Raw genomic sequence first — 23777 nt, forward strand, 5'->3', positions numbered from 1 at the left:
CAGATGGCCGGGGGCTTCTGAAAGTCCAGGCGAATCCTGCAAATTACAGTATTACTGGCCTCTGATCTTGGTCTCTCAAGTCCTGGTCAGTTCGAACTCCCGATTTGAATCTTTAGAGCTTTCGGTATTCCCAGTGAGCACTGTCTTTAGTATCAAAGGAAGATTAGGCACCTCGGTACTTGGGTAGCCAATTTAGCCACCGAAACTCCAAGGATCTCAAGGGTCGGCCAAGTCTGCAGCCTTCTGGTTCCGGATCAAGGTAGCCACACTTCTTAGTGCACAGTCACAGCCTTGAGTTCCTTACAGTCGGCACAATGGTCATGGCTTGCCATCGAGTCTCTGATTTGGTTCAACGACACCGAATCTGCACGAGCTGAGCGGGGTCTGCGATAGCAAGGTGCATGAATCTGCTAATGATACGCCAGATCTGTACCTGAGTTCACTTCGTAATAGACTTTTTGCTCAGAAAGCATCGTAGTATTTTAGGTATTCGGACAGAAGGAGCTCGTCATGGTTGGCTGTCAGCCGACGGCTCCCGGTGAAGGACAAGCCACAAGATGATAGACGCTATCCTTGATTCCTGGAGTTGGGGCTATGGTCCGTAAGGCTAACCCTCCGATATTGATATTGAATTGCACTAAAATGGGTGCAGACACTGCAGGGATCATTCTCTATCCTCTTGATGAGTGCCCGTCACTCCCTGCTCATACCAGCCTGTGCGAAAGACGACTCTTTTGCCACCCGATATCTGGAATTGAGAAGAGCATCAGATGATTTGATCATTGCTACTTGTCTGCAACGAGTAATGGGGCCCCGCGGTCCTTCTTTTGCGGGGAAATGAACCTCACTCCTGCATGGATGTATTGTTCGTCAAATAACAGGTCGTCGTCGGGTTTCAGAGTGATGAGGTTCTCAACCCAGCGCCATGCTCACTATTATTGTGATATACTTACTTATGCCGCATAGCGCTCCGGTAGAAGCTCATAGGCAGCCGAGGAGGCCCCGGCGCTATCAGAGATGGCCTGCCATGTACTCAAGTAGAACTTGGGGATTCCTGGTTCAAGTACTCCCTATTAAGCCCTAGTATAGATATCACCTTCCTGCTGTTCCTGGTATTAAGTCAGCAGGACCAGAGCATGAGAGATATACTGCACAAGGGCCAGACCGGCGCAAGAGAAGGTCGGTGAGGAAGACTGTTTTTGCTTGACTGGAATCCTGGGCTCAACAACTCGCTTTGTCCTGAATCTATTAAAGTTCGCATACAGGGCGGTGATGAACTAACTCATCGTACGCGTCCAACAGGGACTAGAGAAAATTAATGGAAGACATGGGGAGTGATTGGAATGGATGTTTGGATCTACCAATCAGTGATGAATCATGGGTGGCCGGGCGCCTTCCAGCTGCCGGCAGCACCGAAAAGCCGCTAAGGTACCTTGACCAGGTCTAACTGTTCGCCTTTCGCAAAAGCAACAAGAGAAACAAAGTAAAATTGAATTATTTTTCGTCCTCTTTCCCCTTTCGCCCCTCCCCCACTTTGCCTCCCAAGAGAACAAGGCAAATGGAATTATGGAAGACAGGATCAGCGAAGTGAGAAGAATCTAGAGACAGTGGTGACTCGTGAGTACAAATGTAGGTACAAAGCAGGTAAACGGTAGACCCCGGAATGCGGGGGAGGATGCAGACAGCGGACCAGCCCAGTTGATGGCGACGATCTTTCAGGGACTACTCCTTCGGTTCTATTAGGAGTGCTGTAGGACTTGCAACTTGCAGTACTTTAAAACACTCGGAGTCGAGTCCTAAAATGATCATGATAAGTAATGATGACAAGGCATAGCAAAATAATATCTTTTGGAGAAAAATAGAGATATTATTGCCAACAGGATTTGCAGTATTTCTATACGTCTTCTCTCTCTTCCACGCCCAGTGTGCTTCGTTCGCCCTTCCGAATCCTTTCACCGTCCCTCAAGCCTCCCGCCAGTTAATTCTGAATCTGCATCTGAACTCCTTCTCTACCTTCCTCTCTCACCTTCTTATAATTGATTACTTTCTCCACCAACAGAATCATACCACCTCGCTTCAGCTTTATCACCTGCAGGACCATTGTGCCGTGATCCCCTTTTAATTTATCTATATCGTTATCGATATTGTTTTTCTTCTCTACTCTCTACTTTCGCATTCCCCAGTTTTCTCCGTATTTTCGACGACGGCCTGGATCCTCGTAGCCTCTACACCACACCTGCACCAAAAAAAGTCGTCCCGTCTACACAGATGGCCTTCTCGGGCTGATTAGACCCTAGCATGTCTCAGCCGCGTGGTGCTTTTTCGCTTGCTCAAGGTCTGATTTGAATTGAGCCACAGCTCGCCCCTTACCATGTTTCACACCTTTGAGGGTTTTGAGAACGCTGGCGCCTCAACCCCGGCCAAGGGTCGGGAGCGCCAGCAGTCTGTTGGACGGAGAGTCACCACCCTTCGGGCCTGCACCTCCTGCCGACATCGCAAGATCAAATGCGATGGTGAGAAACCATGTGAGGCGTGTAGATGGTACAAGAAGGCCGATCAGTGCCATTATTCAGATCCCCGTCCTTCCCGGAGGTGCGTTCTTCCCCTTCTTTATTTTTCCTGTGAGCTCTGTCCTGAGCTTTCCATCCTTTCCCCGGAGTAGTCGGGACAAGTGAGCTGAACGCTACAGGCATGTGGAAAAACTGTCGACCACTCTAGACGAGTATCGGAGCGTTCTGGAGAAGTTATTTCCCAGCACCTCCCCCGAGGCCCTTGTCAGTCTATCCCGTGAGAAGCTTCTGGAGCTCTCGGGTAAGGGCCCGTCGCAGGTGCAGGCTCAACATCCGGCTTCTCCTGCCACCTCTGCGTCAGTTGAAGCGCACGTTTCCCCCATGTCCAACGAAGATGGCAACTTGGAATCCTTGCAGACGATGCCAGAAGATCCAAGCGACAGCCGAAACCAGAGCACCAGCGACATAACGAATGGAATTTCAGACGATGTAAATGCTCTATCCCTCTCAGCTAAACAGCCTTCCTCATACCTAGGCGTGTCCTCTATACACGCTGTCTTGAAAGTCATTGTTTGGCTTGATCCAGGCTCTCTTTCCTATTTCTCTCGGACACCAGCGAGCGCTGCTCACCGAGATTCGATGCAAGATTACTCAACAGCAGCCGCGCATCAGAACTGGCACATCCATTCGTCTCAGCAGCATCCGGTTACACCGCCCCAGGCTCATATGCAAGCGACCGATATGCAACTTCTCGACGCGTACTTCACCTGGTTCCAGCCGTTTGTGCMCATGTTGGACGAACAAGCTTTTCGCGAGACATACCTTTCCGGACACCGCAGGGACGACCGCTGGCTCGGTCTTGTAAACATTGTCTTTGCCTTGGGAAGCATAGCAGCATGCCCGTCCGACGACATGTCTCACAAGATTTACTTCCAGCGCTCTAAAAGCTATCTAAGCCTGGATTCATTAGGATCCTCTCACCTGGAAACTATCCAGACGCTCGGATTGATCGGCGGGTATTACTTGCAMTATACCAGTGAGCCAAATCTGGCGTACTCACTCATGGGAGCTGCGCTCCGCATGGCGGCCGCCTTGGGTTTGCATAAGGAGTTCTCATACAGTCAGGATGCGTCGAACAAACAGAAAATCTCCGCCATGGATCTGAAACGCCGAACATGGTGGTCATTGTTCTGTATGGATACATGGGGCGGAATGACTCTGGGTCGACCCAGCATGGGTCGTCTTGGTCCCACCATTACAGTGAAGCTGCCAAACCACAGAGAAACCGTATGTCTGCTGCCTCTGAAACATCCCGTCGATTCTAACCTCCAATAGGGAAACGTTCTCTATATCCTTCCCCTGCTCGAAAACATCCGGTTCTGCAAGATCGCTACACAGATACAAGAGGTCCTGGCTGTTGCACCATTGACGAAACATGCCGAGATGTCCCAGTTGGACAATCAGCTGTTGGACTGGTACGAAAATTTGCCCTCCATCCTCAAAGACCATGAGCCATGCTCCGAATCGATTTTGAACACGCGAACCGTGATGCGATGGCGCTATTATAACCAGCGCATGCTCCTGTACCGACCGACCCTGCTGAGCTATGCTATGCGGCGAGTTCCCTACATTGCGCTGAGGTCGGAGGAAAGAACCGCCGTTGAGAGATGCAGAGAGATTGCGGAAGCCACTATTCAAGATATCTCCTCTACGGCCCAGTCGCATCAAATGTCGGGCTGGAACGCTACTTGGCTCATCTACCAGGCAACAATGGTTCCTCTTCTGGGTCTGTTCCTCAATGATGCCACCGCGAGTGATCCCAGAGCGTCTGTCCGGTCGTGTCAGGCGCAGGTTGAGACGGCGATGATGGTATTGGCACGGCTGCAGCTCTGGAGTCCCACGGCCAAGCGAACGCTGGAAGCCGTCTCAAGGATACTCGAAGCCAGCAAACGAGGATCTGATATGGGAGACACAGCGAGCGATCTACCAAGTGGAAGCTGCGCCCAGGGGCGTGAAAGCACTATGTCGGGAATGATGCCTGGAGTAGTCTCAGCACAGACTGAACCAGTCCGAGGTGTCGCGATTGCGAATGACGGTGGAATGGTAGATCCGCTGGCACTGCCATTCATGGACGACACGGCTGGCCAGCAACTTTGGGATTTCCTCAGTTGGAGCGATCCAACCATCTTGTCGGGATTCTCAGAGATGGAAAACCCGAACGACATGAAGTGCGGCGGCAATGCACCTGGCTTCTACGGCAGTCCTATGACGGATTCAACTTATTATATGCATCCATCCGTGCCCTTTTACTCGCTTGCTCAACCATAAGGAGGACCCTTATATCATTCTGAGGATTCTTGATTGTCTTTTATCTTACTTTAATGTACTCTTCTCTTGATATCCAATCTTTTGTATAAACGATCTGGCACTTTCGTTCATATGTATACCTCAGGTTGTGGACTTGCCGGAATATTCTGGCGATGTGTGGGAATTATGAAATGACGTACACGAGCTGGGCAAGGCGCATATTTGATGATGATCTTGGATATGAACATATGCAAATACCAATTCTTGATGCATATTGTTGTTGTGTATTTTTCTATCGTACCTTTCCTGCTATATGTCTTGTCTAGACAATTTAAGATCTGTGATATGATTGGCCGCCGCTTAGCATCGTGCTGAGTCAGCCATCCATTGCAGATGGCCAGCAAAACATCAACCCAATTAATCCACTTCCTTATGGTCATGTAAAGACCAGAGCAGAATTAGCATTAATTGACCATGGTTGGATTATAAAGGTCACTTCTAGCATAGTGGACGCATGAACTCGTCCATGGAATAATTGCTAAAGATTTTCAACATCCTTGGCGTTGCTAGCTGCTTGCGCCTACCGTCTATCCAGACACCAACCTATCATCCAAGTCTGGGACATCCTGGGAGTTTTCCAAAGCCACCATGACAAGCTTCCTCAGCTCCCCCACAAAAGTCATCGGCGCGTCTATCGCCCTGCGCGCCGTCCTACTGGTCTACGGCGCCTGGCAAGACGCCCACTCACCCATCAAATACACCGACATCGACTACCTCGTCTTCACCGACGCAGCGCGGTACGTCTCACGCGGCGCATCCCCCTACGCGCGAGACACGTACCGCTACACGCCGCTGCTCGCCTGGCTTCTCCTCCCGACGACATGGGACATCCCGGGCTTCTTCTCGTTCGGGAAGGCCCTGTTTGCGCTCGCGGATGTCGTCGCCGGGTGGCTGATCGCCAGAGTGCTGGTGTCGGCGTATGGGATGAGTCAGCCGCGGGCGCTGAAGTACGCGAGCGTCTGGTTGCTGAACCCCATGGTTGCGAATATCAGTACCCGCGGCAGCTCAGAGGGGTTGCTGGGGGTTCTGGTTGTGGGGTTGTTGTGGGCGGTGCTGAGCCAGAGGGTGACTCTCGCAGGTGTGATTCTGGGGCTGGGCGTGCATTTCAAGATTTACCCGTTTATTTATGGGCCGGCGGTGCTGTGGTGGATGGATGCGGAGAGGGACGGTTCGTCTCCGACCCCGGCTCCAGCTAGAGCTAGAGCTGCGCGGGAGAAAGAAAGGAACCAGGACATCCTGTCAAAGGCTATCAACTTCCTCACCCCCGCCCGCGTCCACCTCACCCTCGTCGCGCTGGCTACCTTCTCCGCCCTCAACGTCTCAATGTACATCCTCTACGGCCTCCCCTTCGCCCACCACACCTACCTCCACCACCTCACCCGCATCGACCACCGCCACAACTTCTCCCCCTACAGCACCCTCCTCTACCTCTCCGCCGCTGGCGGCGCCCGCACCGCCTTCGAGTCCCTCGCTTTCATCCCGCAGCTTCTCCTCGCGGTGGTCGTCATCCCCCTGGTCCTGGGGAAGAAGAGTCTGGCGGGGACGATGCTCGCGCAGACGTTTGCGTTTGTGACGTTTAACAAGGTTTGCACGAGTCAGGTATTTACCTCTTTTCTTGTCCTACTCGCCATGGAAACAATGCTGATATTCATAGTATTTCCTCTGGTACCTCGTCTTCCTCCCGTTCTACCTCCCGTCTTCATCTTTGATGAAGAATCCCAGGAAGGGGGTCCTGGTTGGGCTGTTGTGGGTTATTGCTCAGGTGCGTCCTCACTCTATTTCTATCCTGCCCTGCTGATGCTGACGAATATAGGCCCTCTGGCTGCAACAGGGGTATAACCTCGAGTTCCTGGGCTTGTCGAGTTTCGTCCCGGGGCTGTTCCTGGCGAGTTTGTTTTTCTTTGTGGTTAATGTTTGGATTCTGGGGATTATTGTGGAGGACGTGGGGGGCGTAGGCACTGGCTCGGCTTGAATGGTTTTATTCTATGACTGGTGTCGGCATGTATATTAGTGGGTAAGGTACATATGAGTATTACACCGCCAGGCACTCGGCTTTCATTTTCATTCCATTGATTCATTAAGCTTATTCCGCCATCCATTAGATGAACGCAAGGGTATTGTACTCTGAACAAAATTTCTAATCACATGGCTCACAGGCATCGGGTAAAGTATAGATCGAACCACAACGTGTCTTCGACTCCGGGAGTCTGGAAGTCTAGGATTCTGGCCTCGCATGAATCATTGAGACAGAATCCCAAGGTCAAGGCTTCCCAGCGTCCGCGATGATCCTGTACGCGCAGGCATGTATACTCAAGGGCCGCGCGCGAGGCAGAACGGCCCCGACGATCTGCGAATTTGGCCCATACTGCGGGTAGATGCCGTCTCTGAGCTCGACGAATCGCGCCTGCGGCCGGAACTCATTCAACGCATACAGAATCCGGTCGCTCCAGAGGCCGCTGCATAAGTTCCCCGAAAGCTGAAAGTACGGGTTCAGCAGGGGACAGGCCGAGTCGAGATCGATGAACCGGATGCGAATCTGATTCAAAGATGGATGGACTCCGAGGCTCTGGACCGCTCCCACGACCAGCTTTTCGAAGGAGCGGATGAAGTTCATATTCCCGATGCCGGAAAAGTCCTCAAAGAATGGGAAGACCGAGCCGGCCTTCTTTTCACGGCAGCATGTCTTGACTGCCAGATCTAGGTATCGGAGGTTTGATGTTTTGGGCCACGGCGGCGACTTGTTGCTGGTTGCCTGGAAAAAACATGCACAGACCTTGCCCGTAAAGGTTAATGACATGAGTCTGGGGGCGAGTTCTCCCAACAACCGACACAGGTGTGGCGGTTGCGCCCCATCGCTGAACCAGGAAGAGTGTGTGTTTTCCTTGTTCGAAAAGCCTTCCAGGCTGATGTTGAGGTGAAGTAGGGAGGGCGGCGGGTTGACCAGAACCTTGGCAATGGTGTCGTAGCCTTCGATCTTCGGTTTCGCGTACGCACAGTGCCACTCTTGCAAGCCCGGCAACGCCTGCGATAGGTTGCGCCAGTGCTGGTAGTCTCGCATGATATTCCATGCTCCTCGCATAACAAAAATCTGTATGTTCGGCAACACCGGAAGGCGCTCCTTTCCAGCCAGCCCGTATGGATCGTTCCTAAAATGACGGATCATAGGCGGTTTCTTGCAATGACCCCCTTCAAGGGTGAGAATCCGCGCCTCAGGAAAGCACGCCTTTACATGGTGGAAAATGTCCTCCAGGGTGGCATTATGACTGGACAAGTAGAAGGTGTGGCCTCGTGGATGGAATGTATCAGGATTCTCCCACGTCATAGTGGCATGCAGAAGAGCTGTCACATCCATCACGGCTATGTGCTCGTCATGGAACCGCCGGCGCGGCTGATAGACCGTGACACTCCTGGCTGCCCGGTTGCCCCAGACCGGCACCCAGACCTCGACCTGACGGACATACTTGGCCAGATGGGGATGTGCACTGAACCAACTTGCGCTCTCCGCCAATTCGTCCGTGGTGCCCTTGATCTTGACTGTCAGGCGGGGTTAGTAGCCAAAAAATGAGAGCAGTGGCAGAGCATGACTGACTATGTCTGTAGATTCGATCTTGCACGAGAATCCTCCACACTGGCGATATAAGGGCAAGATCGGAGAGCACCTTTCTCCTGGGATGGCGTAGACACCTGCTCCAATTACGGGCAGACTTCCCAGGAGCCCCCATCGTAAGCGCCGAAACACGTTCCCCGAATAGATGGTCAAGAATGGCCTCGTGAACTTCGGCCGGGAGATCATGGAAGCTCACCCCGGACCGATACGGCTGGGATCCGATCGACTTTACCTGCAATTCCGCCGCCGTAGGATTTGTAGTCTGGCAGTCCAGCTGACCAGGTTCAGTGGTGGAAGGAATCGGGTCATTGTGGATCTCAAATCCAGCGCTGGCGCTTCGACTTGCTTCCTTGGAGTATGGAAGGGTAGGGATCGCTGGAATCCTCTCCAGGGAGTTGACAGAGATAGGACGAGGAGGAGGGATGGTTGAGATCATGTGGGGCGATGATGGGGATGAGAACAACTCAGAGGACATTTGGAGCAGGACGAGGAAGCGGAAAAGAAGTCACCCAACGCCAGAGGGGCAAAGCGAGAGTCGTAAATCGTGAGGAATGGTGAAGGTCTGCAGTCTCGCAGAGATCAGTAAATCTGTCAGCGACCGTCGACAACGTGCCGTTTGTCAAACATGAGGTTGTGCGGCGAAGATACAGAAGACCTCGAAGGAAGCAACAACCGCAAAGGAAAGGACCAGAAGGAGAGGATACCAGCAAGTGATAAAGTCAGGTAGCGTCAACAGCAGCCAATGTATGGCATGGCAGCGATAATGCTGCGAGAGAGTATTTCCTTTGCACCAGTCATGCAGAACAAGAAAGAGGGGAAGCAATAATCGAGCAGTCAGGTCGTTGGGCAGCGTCGGAGAGATAGCCGTGAATTATTATTTGAGGATGTAGTCAAGGAAGAGGATCGTAAGAGAATGGGAGGCAGAATCGTAGAAAGATAAGAAGAGACGGCAAAGGGAATCAAGGGACGCAACCAGGCGCTGGGGAAAAAGAAAAGGTGGAAGAAAAACTTGAGACAGAAAAGGGCAATAGTAAGAATTAAAACTTGCAGCGCGACAGTTGATCAATCCCGGGATGGGAGGGAAATCAGTAGGGGGATGATACGTAGTGGATAGATAGAGAGATACATCAATGGGGGGGTGTGACCGGCAGAATTTCTCTCAGGCTGTCATGATCATTCAAGGCGGACAGGGTAAACAACTCATTATTATCCAAGGCAGATAGATCATCTGCTGTAAACGAGGCTAATTTTCCTGTAATGATATAATTAGCTTGTTAATATTGATATGCAATGAACAATAATGTAAAGTACTACTAGTACAGTGATGTGAGAGTATGCTATTTTTACTACTAGCAGACATCACCAGATACTTGGAAAAGCCCATTTAAACCACCGCGTCAAACTTTCAACTATGCCAGATAACTTGCTGGCGAAGATTATCCTCGTTAATATATCTCTTCATCATATCACTGATACATAGTGAGCTGAATTGATGAAATTCAGCTATTATCTATATCGATATTTTGATGATTCAACTCCATTTCTTCTATTGTCTGTTCCACCGCCCAAATGGGTTGGCCTCAGATCACTCTGGATCCATCGTCCCACTAGTTAGATCAGCCTGCCAAAAGTCTCAACTCAACTATGATGGCTAGTGAGTAGACTAGTGACTTAGGATCCGTAGGAATTTGATCAATTTTACCTCTAGCCTCTTTTTGGAGATTGGGAAATCAGAGTCCTCCAATCCGTTTACAACTAACATTACATTCGTCAAGGGAGCCACAGACTATTGTTGTGGGCAGACCCGCAATTTCTACGTGAGCCAAGTCTAGACTTTTCAGTGACAGGAATAACCACCCCAACTACTAAGAGGCCTTCGGCAGCTCTGTATTTGTATCCACAAGTTTTGATATATATTTTACAGCAAATTGCAACGCCGTTATCGCCGGCGACGAAATCTAAATCGAGGCTCATCATCACTATCCGAATCACGTTCTTCTCGAAGTCGTTTCTGACTTCGAGGTACTGACGTCGCAGACTCGACCCTGGACACAGATACAGAAGCAGATTGGGACTGGGACTGGGCACGAGACGACCCATCTCGGCTTAGAGACCGCTCGCGCTGGCTCTCTGATGGCCTAGGATCGGATGTCGCATGGCTGGTGACCCAGTAATGATCGCCGATGCCAAAGTCCTTCCGTGTCACTTCCTCCAAGGGAACAATGACCGTCCGAATGCGTTGCCGAGGTTGACCCGGCTCACCTTTCCGGCGGAATTTTTTGAAGTTCTTGCGTCCATTCCATCGCTCATCCCATCGACTGTCCTCCGCGACACCAGGACGGGGCTTGATTTCCATCTCTTCCACTATGGCCAAGTTTTTGAGTTTCTCGACGTCCGTATCTCTGAGAGAGTCTTGAAGAGATGCCTCTTCCTCTTGACGGCGCTTGCGCTGGGCGTCCTCTTCCGCCTCCCGGTGCTGCCGCGCCGCCTCGAGCACGTCCAACTTTTGTCGTTTGGGTTTGCGAGGTTCTTCTGTTTTAGGAAGGCTTTGTGACTCTCCAAGGCTGCGCTGTACTGTCTCGGCTCGTCGACGTTTCATTGCTGTAGCACCGGGCAAGAGACTAGAAACTAGATCTTCTTCATTGTCGAGAATGCTGGGCTGTTGCGAAGGGATTTCGGATGAAGGCGGTACGTCCTGAAATGGCTGCGACTCACCCAAATCAGCCCGTTCGTTTTGCGTGTAGGTGGGAATCGATGATATATCAAATTCATCGTCAAAGGATTTCACTTTGCTGCTGATGGGCCGAATCCTCGAAGATTTAGCCTTCTTTCTAGCTGGCTCACTTGGCTCCTCGACCGCTTGGGAATCACCTATCACCTCGACGTAGTCGTTGGGAGTCGCTGGGGGTTGTGATGCTGGCGTTCGCCTAACCTCAGGGCTCGACTCCGTTTCGGGCAAAGGCTGACACAGAGAGGACGCATCATTTGCCAGAATGGCGTCAAGGAATTCGTTCTGCTCAATAACTCGCTGGTCTGTCATTAGAGCGACTTGGTTGCTCAGTTCAATTGACCAATTCTCCCATTCTCCCTTGGATCGAAATCGAACAAGGACTACCCCTCCAGGGCCATCTCTCTCCCCACCAAGGCCTTTCTGCCCAGCTGCATTCCTCATAAACTGGACAATCTCCTCAGCAGTAGTTACTCCATTTTCTAACGGGTATAGCAGGGCTTTTCCATGCCCGTTGGTGATCGGATCCTGCAGGTTGCTGAATTGCGAGGCATCCCAGAAAACGAAAGTATAGTCCTCAAAGATGTTGATTCTGTCGGCCCTCGGTGCAAATGCCTCAGCGGGCCGGGGGACGGCTTCTTTCCCCGGAGGTGGGAGATGCTCTGTCGGGTCCGGCCACGCAGCGTCGAAATCGGTTTCCAGAGGCGACAATGACTCCAGATTCTCCAAATCAGTCGGGGTTGCAGCATACACCAGCGCATCGATGTATGAGTCCTGTACTATGTATTTCCCGTTCACCAGCGCCTGTAGACCTTTGGCCGTATTGCGCTTGCTTTGGACAACGTGCGTGGTATGACCGACAACATAGGGAATAATTGTTTTGATATCCAGATCCTCGAGACGCGAGCGGACGTGCGCCAGGGGATCTTTCGCTTTGAGTTCTTTCGAGGAGAATGAGAAACTGAGGACCGTAGGCTGCCACTTGATCCTGAGCACAATCCACAAATGAGCCGTTCTTCTCTTCATCTCAGCAGGAGTGCTTACCGCAGCGCATGCTGGTATCTTCCTAGCTTGATGATATGTTCGACCCCAGTCAATTTCTTATTTCCACCTTTTATTGACTCCCCATCGACTGTGGTCCCACATTTGGAGTTCTGGTCGTGAATGGTGATTTCTGATTTCGTGTAAATATGCGACTGCGCCGAATTAGCAGAGCGGCGGAGATTATGATTGCAAGGGGACATCTCACTCCATCGCCAGGTTTGACCGGTGACACCTCAATGACCATGTGTTTTCGGGATATCGAAGAATGCTGAATGGCATGCCGAACTGTGAAAATGCTTCGTTAGTACATGTTGTTGCACTGCGTATAGAACTTCCAAAGAGTGGCCATACCACCATCTTGCCTTATCCGACCGAAGAGATACTTCTTCCCAGGCCGCAGCCACACGCGCTTCCCTACGTAAGAGTCAGTCAAGACCGGAACCAAAGTTGGCGATAAAAAGTATGAATACCCTCTAAGAGATCGCCTTCTGAATCCAATATCCACATGAAGGGCAGCAGACGCAGGCTGGACGCACGGAGATAGCGGACCGCTCTACGAAACAGTCCTGATGACGCCGAGAACCACGTCAAACAACACGAGCTGGAACGCGAGATCACGTGCTCAGGCGTCTCAATAGCTGCCTGGTTAGGAAATCCTCGCGACACCACTTTCATATCACCGTCAGAAAGATCACTGAGATAAATATGGCATCCAATGATGAGGAGCCTGATGGAAACGGTCAGGAACCTTCGAAAGAGGCGTCCGACAAAGATGAAACCTTGAAGTACCACTTATTAGGACCATCTCTGACGAAGGCGGGTCAGGATGCTGTTGACCAGCGAAAGGTATAGAATATGCAGTTCTCCATATGAAATAAACAGAAGCTAAAGATACAAAGGTATCTGAGATCATATATGATGCATCTAAGGGCTCCAAATTCTTCCATCACGAGCAGATCCGGGATAAGATTCTAACGGCCAAAATCGAGCGCATATTGAAAGAAAAGGCTCGCCTAGAGACACTGGACCTGTCGCATGACCTGAGAAAGGCCGACGAGCTGATTGCGGAATTGGAACTGACGAGAGATCTGTCTCAATACGTGGTACACGTTGACTGTGATGCATTCTTCGCAGCTGTTGAAGAGCTTGACCGGCCTGAACTCAAAACGGTGCCCATGGCTGTCGGCAAGGGAGTCCTGACGACTTGTAACTACGAGGCTCGAAAGTACGGATGTCGCAGTGGAATGGCATCCTTTGTGGCCAAGAAGCTCTGTCCGCAGCTGATTTGCCTTCCTCAGAACTATGAGAAATACACGGCCAAAGCGCAGGAGATTCGTGCTATTTTCGCGCAGTACGATCCTCTTTTCGAGAGCGCAAGCATTGACGAGGCATATCTCAACATCACTTCTTATTGCACAGAAAACAATCTAGATCCGGAAGAGGCTGTTAGTCGTATGCGAGCGGAGATCTTGGAAACCACAAAGATCTCAGTCTCTGCAGGGATCGCGGCCAACGCGAAGATCGCGAAGATCTGTTCCAATCGCAATAAGCCGAATGGACAGTTCCGTGTTCAAAATGAGAGAGAAGCTATTATGGAGTTCATGAGAACTCTCCCGGTCCGGAAAGTGAACGGTGTCGGTCGCGTGTTTGAACGTGAACTCGATGCAATCGGCATAAAAACATGCGGTGACATTTACCCTCAGCGTGCCCTTCTGACTCGATTGTTTGGAGAAAAAGCATTCCACTTCCTGATTCAGTGCTTTCTCGGCTTGGGCAGAACGCAGGTTCAGCCCGTGGAGAACTATGAACGAAAGAGTGTCGGTACAGAGCGCACGTTCAGTGAAATCGGCGACAAACAATTACTCCGAGAGAAACTCTGGGATACGGCGCAGGAACTTGAGAAGGATTTGGCTCGTACAGAGTGCAAAGGTCGTACGTTAGTTCTCAAGGTCAAGCTGGCCACATTTGAAGTGCTTTCCAGACAATGTCAGCCACCCAAAGCAGTTTCTTCCGCCAAAGATCTTTACGCGTTCTCACTTCCTATGCTAGCGAAGCTGGAAAAGGAGATCCCAAATATGAAACTCCGGCTTCTTGGTCTCCGCTGTACCAACCTGATTAGCACGAAGAAAGTGGATATTAACTTCTTTGGCGCGGCACCGCAGTCGATGCCTGTCGCTGGGAGAAAGCCTGATGCAATGACAGAACAGCAAATCGGTGCCGAGGAAGCTTTCGAGCAAGCTGCACGCCAGGAAAGGCAAGACGACATCAACGAGCTGGAGCAGCTCAGCCAGGAAATTTCCGACACGGAGCAAACGAACAAAGGAGGCGTCACAGCCATACTTCCTAAGTCAGAAAATCAACCACAATTCTGGGATTGTCCAATCTGTTCAAGGCCTCAGGTCGCGGAGGATAAAGCATTCAATGATCACGTTGATTATTGCCTCTCAAGGGAAACTATTAAGGAAGCTGTCCAGTGTACCACTGAGGAATCCCCAGTGGTCATATCGAACACGCCAAAGGTAATCGGACGAAAAAGAAAGGCGACAAAAGAGTCGTCTCACGAACCTCACGACTCACGGCAAAGGCGTCTTTTCTTTACATGACACATTCCAAAGCCGTGCAAGAAAAGCGCCTTTCCATAGGGCCGCCATAAAGTATCAGGCCCGTCACATTGTCATGCAAGTTCAAAGCCTATTAGGTCGGTCATTCAAGGTTGTCGCTGCCGCCAATGCGAGTCACATCAGTAGACACCGATTGGTTCAACGGCGCCGTTTGAACTTCGCTGACGAGGCAACCCCTTGCTTCTCGTCGTGTTACAGATACGCGAGGCTATCTCATAAGAAGTCCAGCGCCAAGCAGGGAGCCGATCTGACTTTGCAGCTGTTGTTTCTTCAGCCTGGGTGCGGAATGATCCCGTCATGTCCTCGAACCATAAAATTGTGGTTGTAGCCTCGTCTTGCATGCAGCAGCTTTCCTAATCTTTCACCTTTCTACAACGAGGGGTGCAAATATCCTACTGTGATGATTTCAGAGGGTGAAATCTTTGAAGCAGTTGATCTTAAAGCAAACTGTGGCATCAACAACTTCTCTTGTCATATAGAAGACTATTAGGCAATAGTTGACAAATTGTCCAACATGATCCTCAGCTAACTGCCGTTCTCACCGTCTGATTTCCAACCGCTAGCAACAATATCCGTTCAAAACAAGTCAATCCACATTCTTCATGAGGTCATCGAGCAGGTCTGACCCAGTAACCGTCTTGGTGGACGGTGATCAGCCCATGCGCGAACAATAACCGGAGCACGAAAAACATGATAACACCAGTTCACCGAAGCCGTGAATCCCAAGCGGCTGACAGATATGCAGATAGATTTAGTCGATCATCATTATTATCGATCTGAATAATCGGGGATTTCCTGACTCGCCTGCCAGGAATGCGCCGAGTTCGACTGGAGCAACAGTTGCGGTGAAAGCACGAGACGCACTAGACTGTTTTGGGGGATGTGCTAGTCTAGACTAAGAATGATTGTTATTATTATCGTCACCCTTGCCTTGCCAATATTTATCTATCCCCTCAATCTATAATTTTTCCCACTCTGCTTATCGATACTGGGGCCCTCGCATCTCTGCAATCTACTCACGCCACTGAGGTCGCTCTATCTGCTGGCCGAGTGCCACCATGCTTGCAGATCCTCGTGGAGTGTCGCAATGCCATAAGTCGTCCTCCTCTTTTCCGCCCCTCAAGTCCCGCAACTATGGCCTCCGATAAACAAAACAATGGCCCTCTTGCCAAACCTTTCACGCCAACCCTCAGTGCTGCCTTCAATCGAACCAGCAAATCTCCCTTGACGCCGAAGCTCGCTAATCCCGGTGGGTATCGCACTCCCAAGAGACTCGCCCCCTCTGAACACCCCTCCTCGACTCCCGATGCCGAGACCGCCTCCTTCCTCAGTGCAAACATCACCCCTCGATCAGGTTCGCGCAACAGCAGACGCGATGGATTCCCTTCCCCGAGCAATGCACCATCCAGCGTACAGTCCTCGCCGCAAATACAGTATTCGCATGCGGGTGTCGCCTATGTTGCGAGCTCAGGGGGATGCAGAACCGAGCGGAGTCCCGCTCGCTCGAACGGGAGGTTGGAACCGTCCAGAGGCAATCGAGCAAAGACCCTGACAACAGAACATCCTAATACTCCACGACCGAATTCTTATTCCGACTCTTCCTCTTCACGAATGTTTTTTCATGCCTACGATGCGCGGTCTCCGAATTCTTCCGAGGTGGACATCCGACTCAAACCACAAAGTAAACCATCCTCGCCGGCAACGTTTGTCTATGCCAATGGAGAACACGAGCAGGAAACTCAAGGCGAGGAGGCAAATATCACAGCTCCGGTGGTCAAGCGGCGCTCGATAGGCTCGTCTCGTCCTGCGTTGGCACCAAAAGTTCACCCGGCTGCTTCGCCCCGGTTACGGCCAGCTAAGCTCGTTGACTCTACGGCGAGACTTTCGGACGCTACTTCACAAGTCAGCTCGCAGCGTGATGACATTTCTGAGGCTAGCTCTCAAGCTCATAGCTCTTTCTCGGGCGCATTTCCCGCAAGACCACCTATTCCAGCCGTCAGGCACATAAAGTCATCAAGTCTCGATTCCGCCAGCAGCGGCGTTCATCCCAAGGAAGGCCTAAAGCCAAGTCCAATTATCGTATCAACGGCCGAATCGCCGGTAGATGCGGAATGTGCCGCATCCGAGTCGATACCGGGGCTCAGGCCTCGAATTCTCAGCAATGGATCTATTACTTCGGTGGATACCCATCTTTCAGCAGCCGCACAGAGTCCGGTGAAGTCGGATACCGGACAGGCAAACAACGACGTTGTTCTCAATGCGCGAATTGAGAGAAAAATCCTTGACTTGGAAATCAGCAACTCATCTCTACTTGCGATCAATCGTACCCTAGAGCGGGAGATGCGCAAACAAAATGCGGAATTGCGAAGATATCGTCGTCTGAGTCGCTCCGGCCGTTTGTCCATGGCACCATCTACACGCTCCTTCTCCGGAACTTCGTTATCGATAACGAACGAGTTGGACGAGGAAGCAAGCGAACTTTCGTCTATTCGCTCTCCGGAGGAACTGTCGGATTACAGTGATGAGGATTCCACTGTGGACGAGGGTGTTCTCAGCCCTGATTCGCTTGCTGAGCACGATGCGAGACATCGGGTAAAAGATGAGAAGCGATTCTTCATCGACCTTGCGAAACACCAGGAATTGCTGGCGGACAGTCAGAAAATAAATCAAAGCCTCAAACGATGTCTCGGCTGGACAGAGGAGCTGATCAAAGAAGGCAAGAAGGCTCTCGAATATAGCGTGCATGTCAACGACGTACAGCTTGGCGGACGAGTCCTCTCGCCAGACGAGCTCCTTGAGGAGGGAGAAAGAGCTCGGGCGCTGTTGAGTCCTGTCGCTGAACCTCCGGATCCTTTGTTGGTATCTCAGGAGTTGGAATCTCTAATCGAGATGCTTGACAATGAGGGTATCGGCTACTGAGCATGGTCTCGTTGTCGCAACACCCTTGACGGGCAGGCCCGTTCGTTCTTTCCCCGTTGTTTCGTCACCTTTTCCTGCTCTTTTCTGTTCATTTCCATATCTACTGTCCAATTTCTACCATATCTATTGCATTTGTGGCGTACTAAGGTCCCTTCCTATTCTTTATCACGGCCGTGGCTCTTTTGACCCTTCAGCCGCCTTCATCAGCCTTCTACTTTGATCATTACCTTCTTTCTTTTAAGCGAAGATACATTGGCACTCTGTCTATCCTGCTGCTTGCACTCTCCGGTATATTGTTAGATACCCGATGCGCGATATGTTTATTGTCTCTTGGATATGTCCACTGAGGGAGCATTTGTGATATAGAGCAACCTAATCCAGACGATATACTCATTTGTTTGCATTGCTTCTCTCCATCTCTCTGCCATGTACATTTGGTTTCTTCATATGAGCAAATCTGTCCTAACATGGCGGCATGGTTAGGCTCTAACATCGTTGCAGGATATTTATCCATACACAATTAGTGCATGCCTCACAAGCAACAAGCAACGCTTGATATACCAAACATTGGTCGATAGACAAAGCGCCTCGTGGTACGTCGCATCGTGTTGGCGACTTTCTCTGCAAGCCAAACTCTTGAATAGCTTGGACAAAATCGGCAAAGCAGTCGGTCTCCTTTCCCATAAATGATAGCAAGGCCTCTTTCTCGACAAAGCAGTCATAGCATCAGAACCCTCGAGCAACTAGCCTTGCAAGATACACCTTGCACTCACGGCTCATCCGCTCGTCTTCCCCATCTTCGGATCGAGCCTCTTGTTCCGACACGGGGATCTCGATGGCTGGGAAGCCCCCAACGTCCACAAGATACTCATACACGCGCTTCACACCTTTCCTCCACATTGACATTGGCATATCCTCTCTCGCGACCAGGAGCACAACCGGTAGAGCGTCGTGTACGCCCTGAATCCCGCTCTCCTCAGTGGGATACAAGGCATATTGAATGGAAATCCCGTAGAGAGACAGGAAATATAGAACACTGTGGCGAGTTCTGTGTGCAAGCCTGGATAGCCTGCGTTGCAACGGGTCAAAGCCGTCTATCGGCGTGGTGAAGTTAACTTCTAGACGGGAGGGCAGCGCTCTTATGCGCTCCATCTCTTCTATAACCTCTGTCGCTGGTTCTGTTTCTGTGTCTGATATGTCCTCTGTGGATGGTGGACTGGGGGAGTCGAGTGCCTCATTGAATGATGCGTTGAGATCGCAAGGGTGCTTGCCCATGCAGCTGTCTAGGGATGCGCTTGCATCATCGATCATCATGTCGTCAAAGGAGTATTGGGCGACGCGAGACTGGAACTCCATCTTGTACGTTGAACGAGTGACTGGTTAACGATTGTGTGTTAAGATGTAGTAGTGACCGCTGAGTGTAGAATGAGAGATAGTAGGTGCGAAGGGGAGCGGCCACAGAAGTCCGTCAGGTAGCTATTCTGAGGTCATAATGAGCAGCATAGAGGTCTGCACAGCATCGATCCATAGATTCTCCAGTGAATGCCTGACTGGTACCTGAATAGGACCATCCATGGTACAGCTCTAATCACGGTCGTCTCGTTTACACCAGGCACTAGCATTTGAACCAAAGCAGCTACACAGGCCGTCCGTCCCCAACCTGATGCCCAGTCGTATAGTTCCCAAAACAAGCAAACTGATACATCGCCTCCTCCTTCAACTTCGGCACACCACCCAGAAAATCCCTCAAAGCACAGAACCCATTCTCCGCACGCTCACAGCCCACCAACCCCTCCATCGACACCGGCGCCCCATTCAACACAAACCGGATATAGTCCGTACCCTGCACCACTGGATTCCTATACAGCGTCGCATCCAACTCTTTAAACGACACCTCCCGCTCAGCCGGACACGTCCACACCTCAGAGATGAACCGCGCCCCGAACGGTGTGATCTCATTAAGTCTGAATGTCCGCTCCGGCGCATGCTCAATTACATCCGGCAGACCCTCCTTCCCATACTGGAAGTACTTGAGCCCCAGCGCCGCAAGGACAGCGACGATGACGTCGTCGTGCGACATGTCCATGTACAGGGGCTGGTGGAGCGGGAATTGCGCTGCGTTATTGTCGTAGGTATAGTTGATGCTTGTGTCGCTGGTTTGGATGAGGCGTCCGGCGAGCCGGGACGCTAGCTCGAGGACGTACCCGATGCCTTGGGCGCGGCCGCTGGGGGCGCCAAAGCCGTAGTTCCCGTAGAACTGGAGGTCCACGTTGTAGGCGTAGTCGCGCCATTCTTGCTCGGTGAAGAGGGAGCAGAAGGAGGAGGAGCCGACGGCGGCGGTTTCGTAGGGGCAGAGGTTCATCATTGAGGTGATGTCGAACGGGGTGAGGTTGAAGTCTTTGGGGAGGAAGGGGGAGAGGCGGGATAGAGCGAGTTTGGTGAATCCGGGGATGAATCTCGTGGCGGAGTTGGTGCTGGGTTCTAGTTAGTAAGGGTTCTGGATATGGTAGCTGGGGGTATGAGTGTTACCCCTCTGATTCATCGCCTGGACAGGAATGATCTGAGGCCAGGGTGTTGTTGAGACCGTTTCCCTCGGGGATGATCACGAGGTCGTACTCGGCGTAAGAGTTGTTTGCGCCAGTGTTGCCAAAGAAGCCGCCTGTATCAGTCAGTATGAGAACTAGGAGACAGAGACGCGGAGTCTCCAGGGAATCACTCACTCAGCCACCATCGAGCACTTTCCAAGATCCTAGCCTGCGACGTCGTCCTGAAAATCGGTTTTGGTCTTGCAGTCCCGTTGGGATATACATTCAGGGAAGGATCCCATGCCGCGACTCCGGGGCCAGCGCGATAAAGCAGCCTCCCGTATTTCGCCCAGATACTGGCTCCGGAGGTCGCCTCCGTCGCGGCACCAGTGACCTGCAAGGTATCTTCGCCGAGCAGATACTCCCAGTCGTTGAGGAAAGCCAGCGGCCCTTTGCCGACTTTGTCACCGTGCAGTTTGCTATAGTTCTTCACCTTTTGAGCGAACGCTTCCATGCCCCCGCCATCTAGCAAGGCAGAAACAGGGTACCGCTGGGCATGCCGGTGCAGGACATGGACCTGTGATAGCTCGCAGCCTCGGGGAATGCCGTTTGTCGCATTGAATCCGGGCGCATCCTTGTATGGACTGAGGTTACCCCAGCTAGTCGTAATATCGAAGCCCGACGCGAACGTCGCACCCGTCGGAGCAGGTACACCTGCAGAGTAGCTGGAAGTCGGGGCAGCAGAGACTCCTCCCACGGCCGCCAGAAAGGCGAATGCCGAGACGGGTGAATGAAGGAATTGAGGCATGGGGATCAAGTCAGTAGCAATAGCAGACTACTCCGTACTGCCTCTCATGATTGCAAATCTGGGAGCTGTGCCTGTTTATATGCGTGTGTCGGCCCATGGTGGATCTAGATAGGTGATCGGCGGGGTTCTGCTTCTGTCGGCCAGGACATCGTGCAGGCGACGGAGTACAGAAGTACAGAGCGTCAGAGATGGCCTGGTAATCGGTATATCGGCTTTTGAGTGGAGTACAGGGGTCTACTCCGATGTAGCATTGTACGCGAGGGGGCTGAGGGGGCATCGCCAGTCGGAGGGTAAGTATCTCGCCCTACGCTCGAGTGGGCCGACGAAGCTTCGTTTAGGGAGTAGCGCGTTGCCGGCCACCAGTCAAGTTGAAGTTATTGAGGGACAAGGATCAGATACGGGTCTTGGAGACTACTTTGCCAGGAGATCCGGATGTTGATCATTTGTAACAGATAGTCCTCGGCTTATTTGGGTAATTGCTCGCGTGCTCACCCTGTGCATTATCAGCAAATGGAAACTGGGAAGTGGCATGATCCCTGCTTCAGAAACATAATCACAAGCCGAGGTTCTTGTTGGATTAGAATCAGGCTTTAGATTATAAGCAGCTGGTTAATGATCGTACGGGACTCTGTTTCCGGTCAACAGATAGCAATTTCTTCAAGAGATGTAGACGACAATCAATAGCTGGTATCACGAGGCTGAACAGGCTATATATCACATGGTCGTTCGATTTAGCGGCCAGCAGATATCTAGTGGAACAATTCACCGTCAACACCCCAATCTATTATTAAAATTTAATATACTGTACGTGCTAATATGTAAAGTCCCGAGCGGGTCATGAAGGCGTAAAGGCACGTATCCAAGCACCCGAAGGACAGAATCGAATAGAGGAGAGTAGATAGACAGCGGTAACCCACAAGCTCAGCAGAACGGGCCTCATGGCAAGGATATAAACAAGACTAGGTATCTATGCGGTGGTTTCTTCCTCGTGGTGATGATGCTCATGCTTCGACTTTTCCTTCTTCTTTTTCTTCTCGTCCTTGCCCTTCTTCGACATGGCTTCGGCCATGAGCTGCTCAAAGGCCATGTAGTCTCCTTCTTCTTCAGGATCACGCTCTGCCTATAGTTGTTCACTTAGCTTCCTGTGATGTGCTAGAGCTCCAACGGGAAGAGCTTACCTTTGAATAGATATTGCCGGCAATAACCAAGGCGTGTGCGCGCTCAAGCCGCTTCTCTAACTTGATGCGCTTGTCACCCAGAACTTGATCACAGACGTCGCGCAGTACGCTCTGAATTTCAAACTTGCTGCCCCGCCATGCGGCCGCCAGAATCTTGCCGGTGACCTTCTTCTCGTACTCTGCCTTCTTCTCGTCGGTCCAGTCCTCTCCGCCCTTCTCTTCCAGCTTTGCCATCTCCTCCATGGTCATCTGCGCATCGATAGCTGTCGAGATTGTAGTCCAGGTCTCCTTGGCCAGAGTGCCCTTGTCCTTCAGTCGAGAGAAGAAACCGGAGATACCGAGGAACTTTTGAGACTTGATGAACGAGGTAGCTTTTGATGTGTAGGTAGCACCAATGGCATGCAGAATCTCCAGACCGAACGATTCCATCTTCAGGTTCTCCACCTCAAGGCGAATTTTCTCCTCAAAAGCACGGGTTACATCGGGGCCCTTGTCGGTTTCCGTCCAAACGCTTAGCTTGTCGACCAACTTGGTTGCCAGGGTGTTGACTCGCTCCTCACGAGCCTTCTTTCGCTCCAGTTCGTAAGCAGCCAGGCGCTCTTGCTGTTCCCGAGTCAGGCCCTTCTTTTTCTCCTTCTTGCGCAGTTCCTTCTCCTCCTGAGACAGACCGGCTGCCTCCATCCGAGCCTCCTCTTCCGACTTGTCCATGATAGCCTGTTGTCCCATGTAGCGACGGGGTGTACTCGTTCCGGAGGTTGGCGCCGACTTCTCTGATGGTTGGGCGGCTGCGGCTGGAGCTGGAGCTGGGGCTGGGGCTGCGGTGCCAGCGGCATGGCTCGCTTCCCCTGTCGCGGCGGCGGCCTTGACCTCCTCATCGTGGATATTGAGTTTCTCCTCCGCGGCTTGGAGCAGTTCGTCCTCCTCCATTTCCAGCATAGTGATGTCCATGGTCGCGGTCAGGTCCTTCATCAACGAGATTTCACCAATCAGATCCACAAACGCGCTGCCACCAAAGATCATGCTGAAGAATTCGGCCGGGTCCTCTTCATCGCTTATCAGTATGGTCCGATCCGACAGCTCGATCACATCTGATCAACTCACCGAAACCGCCGCCTGGAACTGCATCTTCCTTTCCGTATTTATCATAACGCTTTCGTAGCTCCTCATTGCTGAGGACTTGGTAGGCTTCTCCAATCTGATCGTACCGAGAGATTAGTATCTATCACGCTGCCATGAGTGGAAGAATACACACCGCCTGGAATCTCTCATGCGCAGTCTCATCGCCGGGGTTCTTATCTAGTCAAGAAGTCAGAATCAATAGCAAGAACTCATGAAGACATAGGAGTAATCGCACCAGGGTGAGTCACAATGGCCAGTTTCCGATAGGCCTTCTTAATCTCGAGTTCTGTGGCCGTGGGTGGCACGCCCAAAGCATCGTAGTAGGTAGTGTCTGCGACCATGATGACTTGC

General features: G+C 51.6%; 9 protein-coding genes across 9 annotated transcripts; 4 read left to right on the top strand and 5 right to left on the bottom strand.

Annotated features, from left to right (window-relative positions):
- Positions 1–2371: 2371 nt before the first annotated feature.
- On the top strand, positions 2372–4838 carry Asppvi_010680 (putative C6 transcription factor; the record flags this gene model as incomplete). Its single annotated transcript, XM_043306519.1, has 3 exons — positions 2372–2592; positions 2690–3797; positions 3846–4838. The coding sequence occupies 3 exons, from the start codon at positions 2372–2374 to the stop codon at positions 4836–4838; spliced, it is 2322 nt and encodes a 773-aa protein (XP_043162454.1).
- Positions 4839–5465: 627 nt separating this feature from the next.
- On the top strand, positions 5466–6849 carry Asppvi_010681 (glycosylphosphatidylinositol-alpha 1,4 mannosyltransferase I; the record flags this gene model as incomplete). Its single annotated transcript, XM_043306520.1, has 3 exons — positions 5466–6476; positions 6532–6639; positions 6691–6849. 3 exons carry the CDS (start codon positions 5466–5468, stop codon positions 6847–6849), a joined length of 1278 nt encoding a protein of 425 aa, XP_043162455.1.
- Positions 6850–7137: 288 nt separating this feature from the next.
- Positions 7138–8959, bottom strand: Asppvi_010682 (uncharacterized protein; the record flags this gene model as incomplete). The annotated part of the gene is made up of 2 exons (XM_043306521.1): positions 7138–8411; positions 8467–8959. 2 exons carry the CDS (start codon positions 8957–8959, stop codon positions 7138–7140), a joined length of 1767 nt encoding a protein of 588 aa, XP_043162456.1.
- A 1464-nt stretch (positions 8960–10423) lies between these two features.
- Asppvi_010683 (DNA damage response protein RcaA) lies at positions 10424–12763 on the bottom strand (the record flags this gene model as incomplete). Its single annotated transcript, XM_043306522.1, has 5 exons — positions 10424–12200; positions 12257–12408; positions 12462–12541; positions 12608–12670; positions 12727–12763. 5 exons carry the CDS (start codon positions 12761–12763, stop codon positions 10424–10426), a joined length of 2109 nt encoding a protein of 702 aa, XP_043162457.1.
- A 198-nt stretch (positions 12764–12961) lies between these two features.
- Positions 12962–14859, top strand: Asppvi_010684 (Y-family DNA polymerase; the record flags this gene model as incomplete). The annotated part of the gene is made up of 2 exons (XM_043306523.1): positions 12962–13102; positions 13156–14859. 2 exons carry the CDS (start codon positions 12962–12964, stop codon positions 14857–14859), a joined length of 1845 nt encoding a protein of 614 aa, XP_043162458.1.
- A 1152-nt stretch (positions 14860–16011) lies between these two features.
- Asppvi_010685 (uncharacterized protein) lies at positions 16012–17796 on the top strand (the record flags this gene model as incomplete). The annotated part of the gene is made up of 1 exon (XM_043306524.1): positions 16012–17796. The coding sequence occupies one exon, from the start codon at positions 16012–16014 to the stop codon at positions 17794–17796; it is 1785 nt and encodes a 594-aa protein (XP_043162459.1).
- Positions 17797–18522: 726 nt separating this feature from the next.
- On the bottom strand, positions 18523–19152 carry Asppvi_010686 (uncharacterized protein; the record flags this gene model as incomplete). The annotated part of the gene is made up of 1 exon (XM_043306525.1): positions 18523–19152. The coding sequence occupies one exon, from the start codon at positions 19150–19152 to the stop codon at positions 18523–18525; it is 630 nt and encodes a 209-aa protein (XP_043162460.1).
- A 280-nt stretch (positions 19153–19432) lies between these two features.
- On the bottom strand, positions 19433–21129 carry Asppvi_010687 (histidine phosphatase family protein; the record flags this gene model as incomplete). The annotated part of the gene is made up of 3 exons (XM_043306526.1): positions 19433–20270; positions 20326–20455; positions 20517–21129. The coding sequence occupies 3 exons, from the start codon at positions 21127–21129 to the stop codon at positions 19433–19435; spliced, it is 1581 nt and encodes a 526-aa protein (XP_043162461.1).
- Positions 21130–22096: 967 nt separating this feature from the next.
- On the bottom strand, positions 22097–23767 carry Asppvi_010688 (DnaJ domain protein; the record flags this gene model as incomplete). The annotated part of the gene is made up of 5 exons (XM_043306527.1): positions 22097–22249; positions 22308–23350; positions 23409–23502; positions 23560–23603; positions 23662–23767. 5 exons carry the CDS (start codon positions 23765–23767, stop codon positions 22097–22099), a joined length of 1440 nt encoding a protein of 479 aa, XP_043162462.1.
- Between the last annotated feature and the right edge of the window lie 10 nt (positions 23768–23777).

This window comes from Aspergillus pseudoviridinutans, assembly GCF_018340605.1.
Source record: "Aspergillus pseudoviridinutans IFM 55266 DNA, scaffold_8, whole genome shotgun sequence".
In the NCBI taxonomy this organism is placed as follows: domain Eukaryota; kingdom Fungi; phylum Ascomycota; class Eurotiomycetes; order Eurotiales; family Aspergillaceae; genus Aspergillus; species Aspergillus pseudoviridinutans.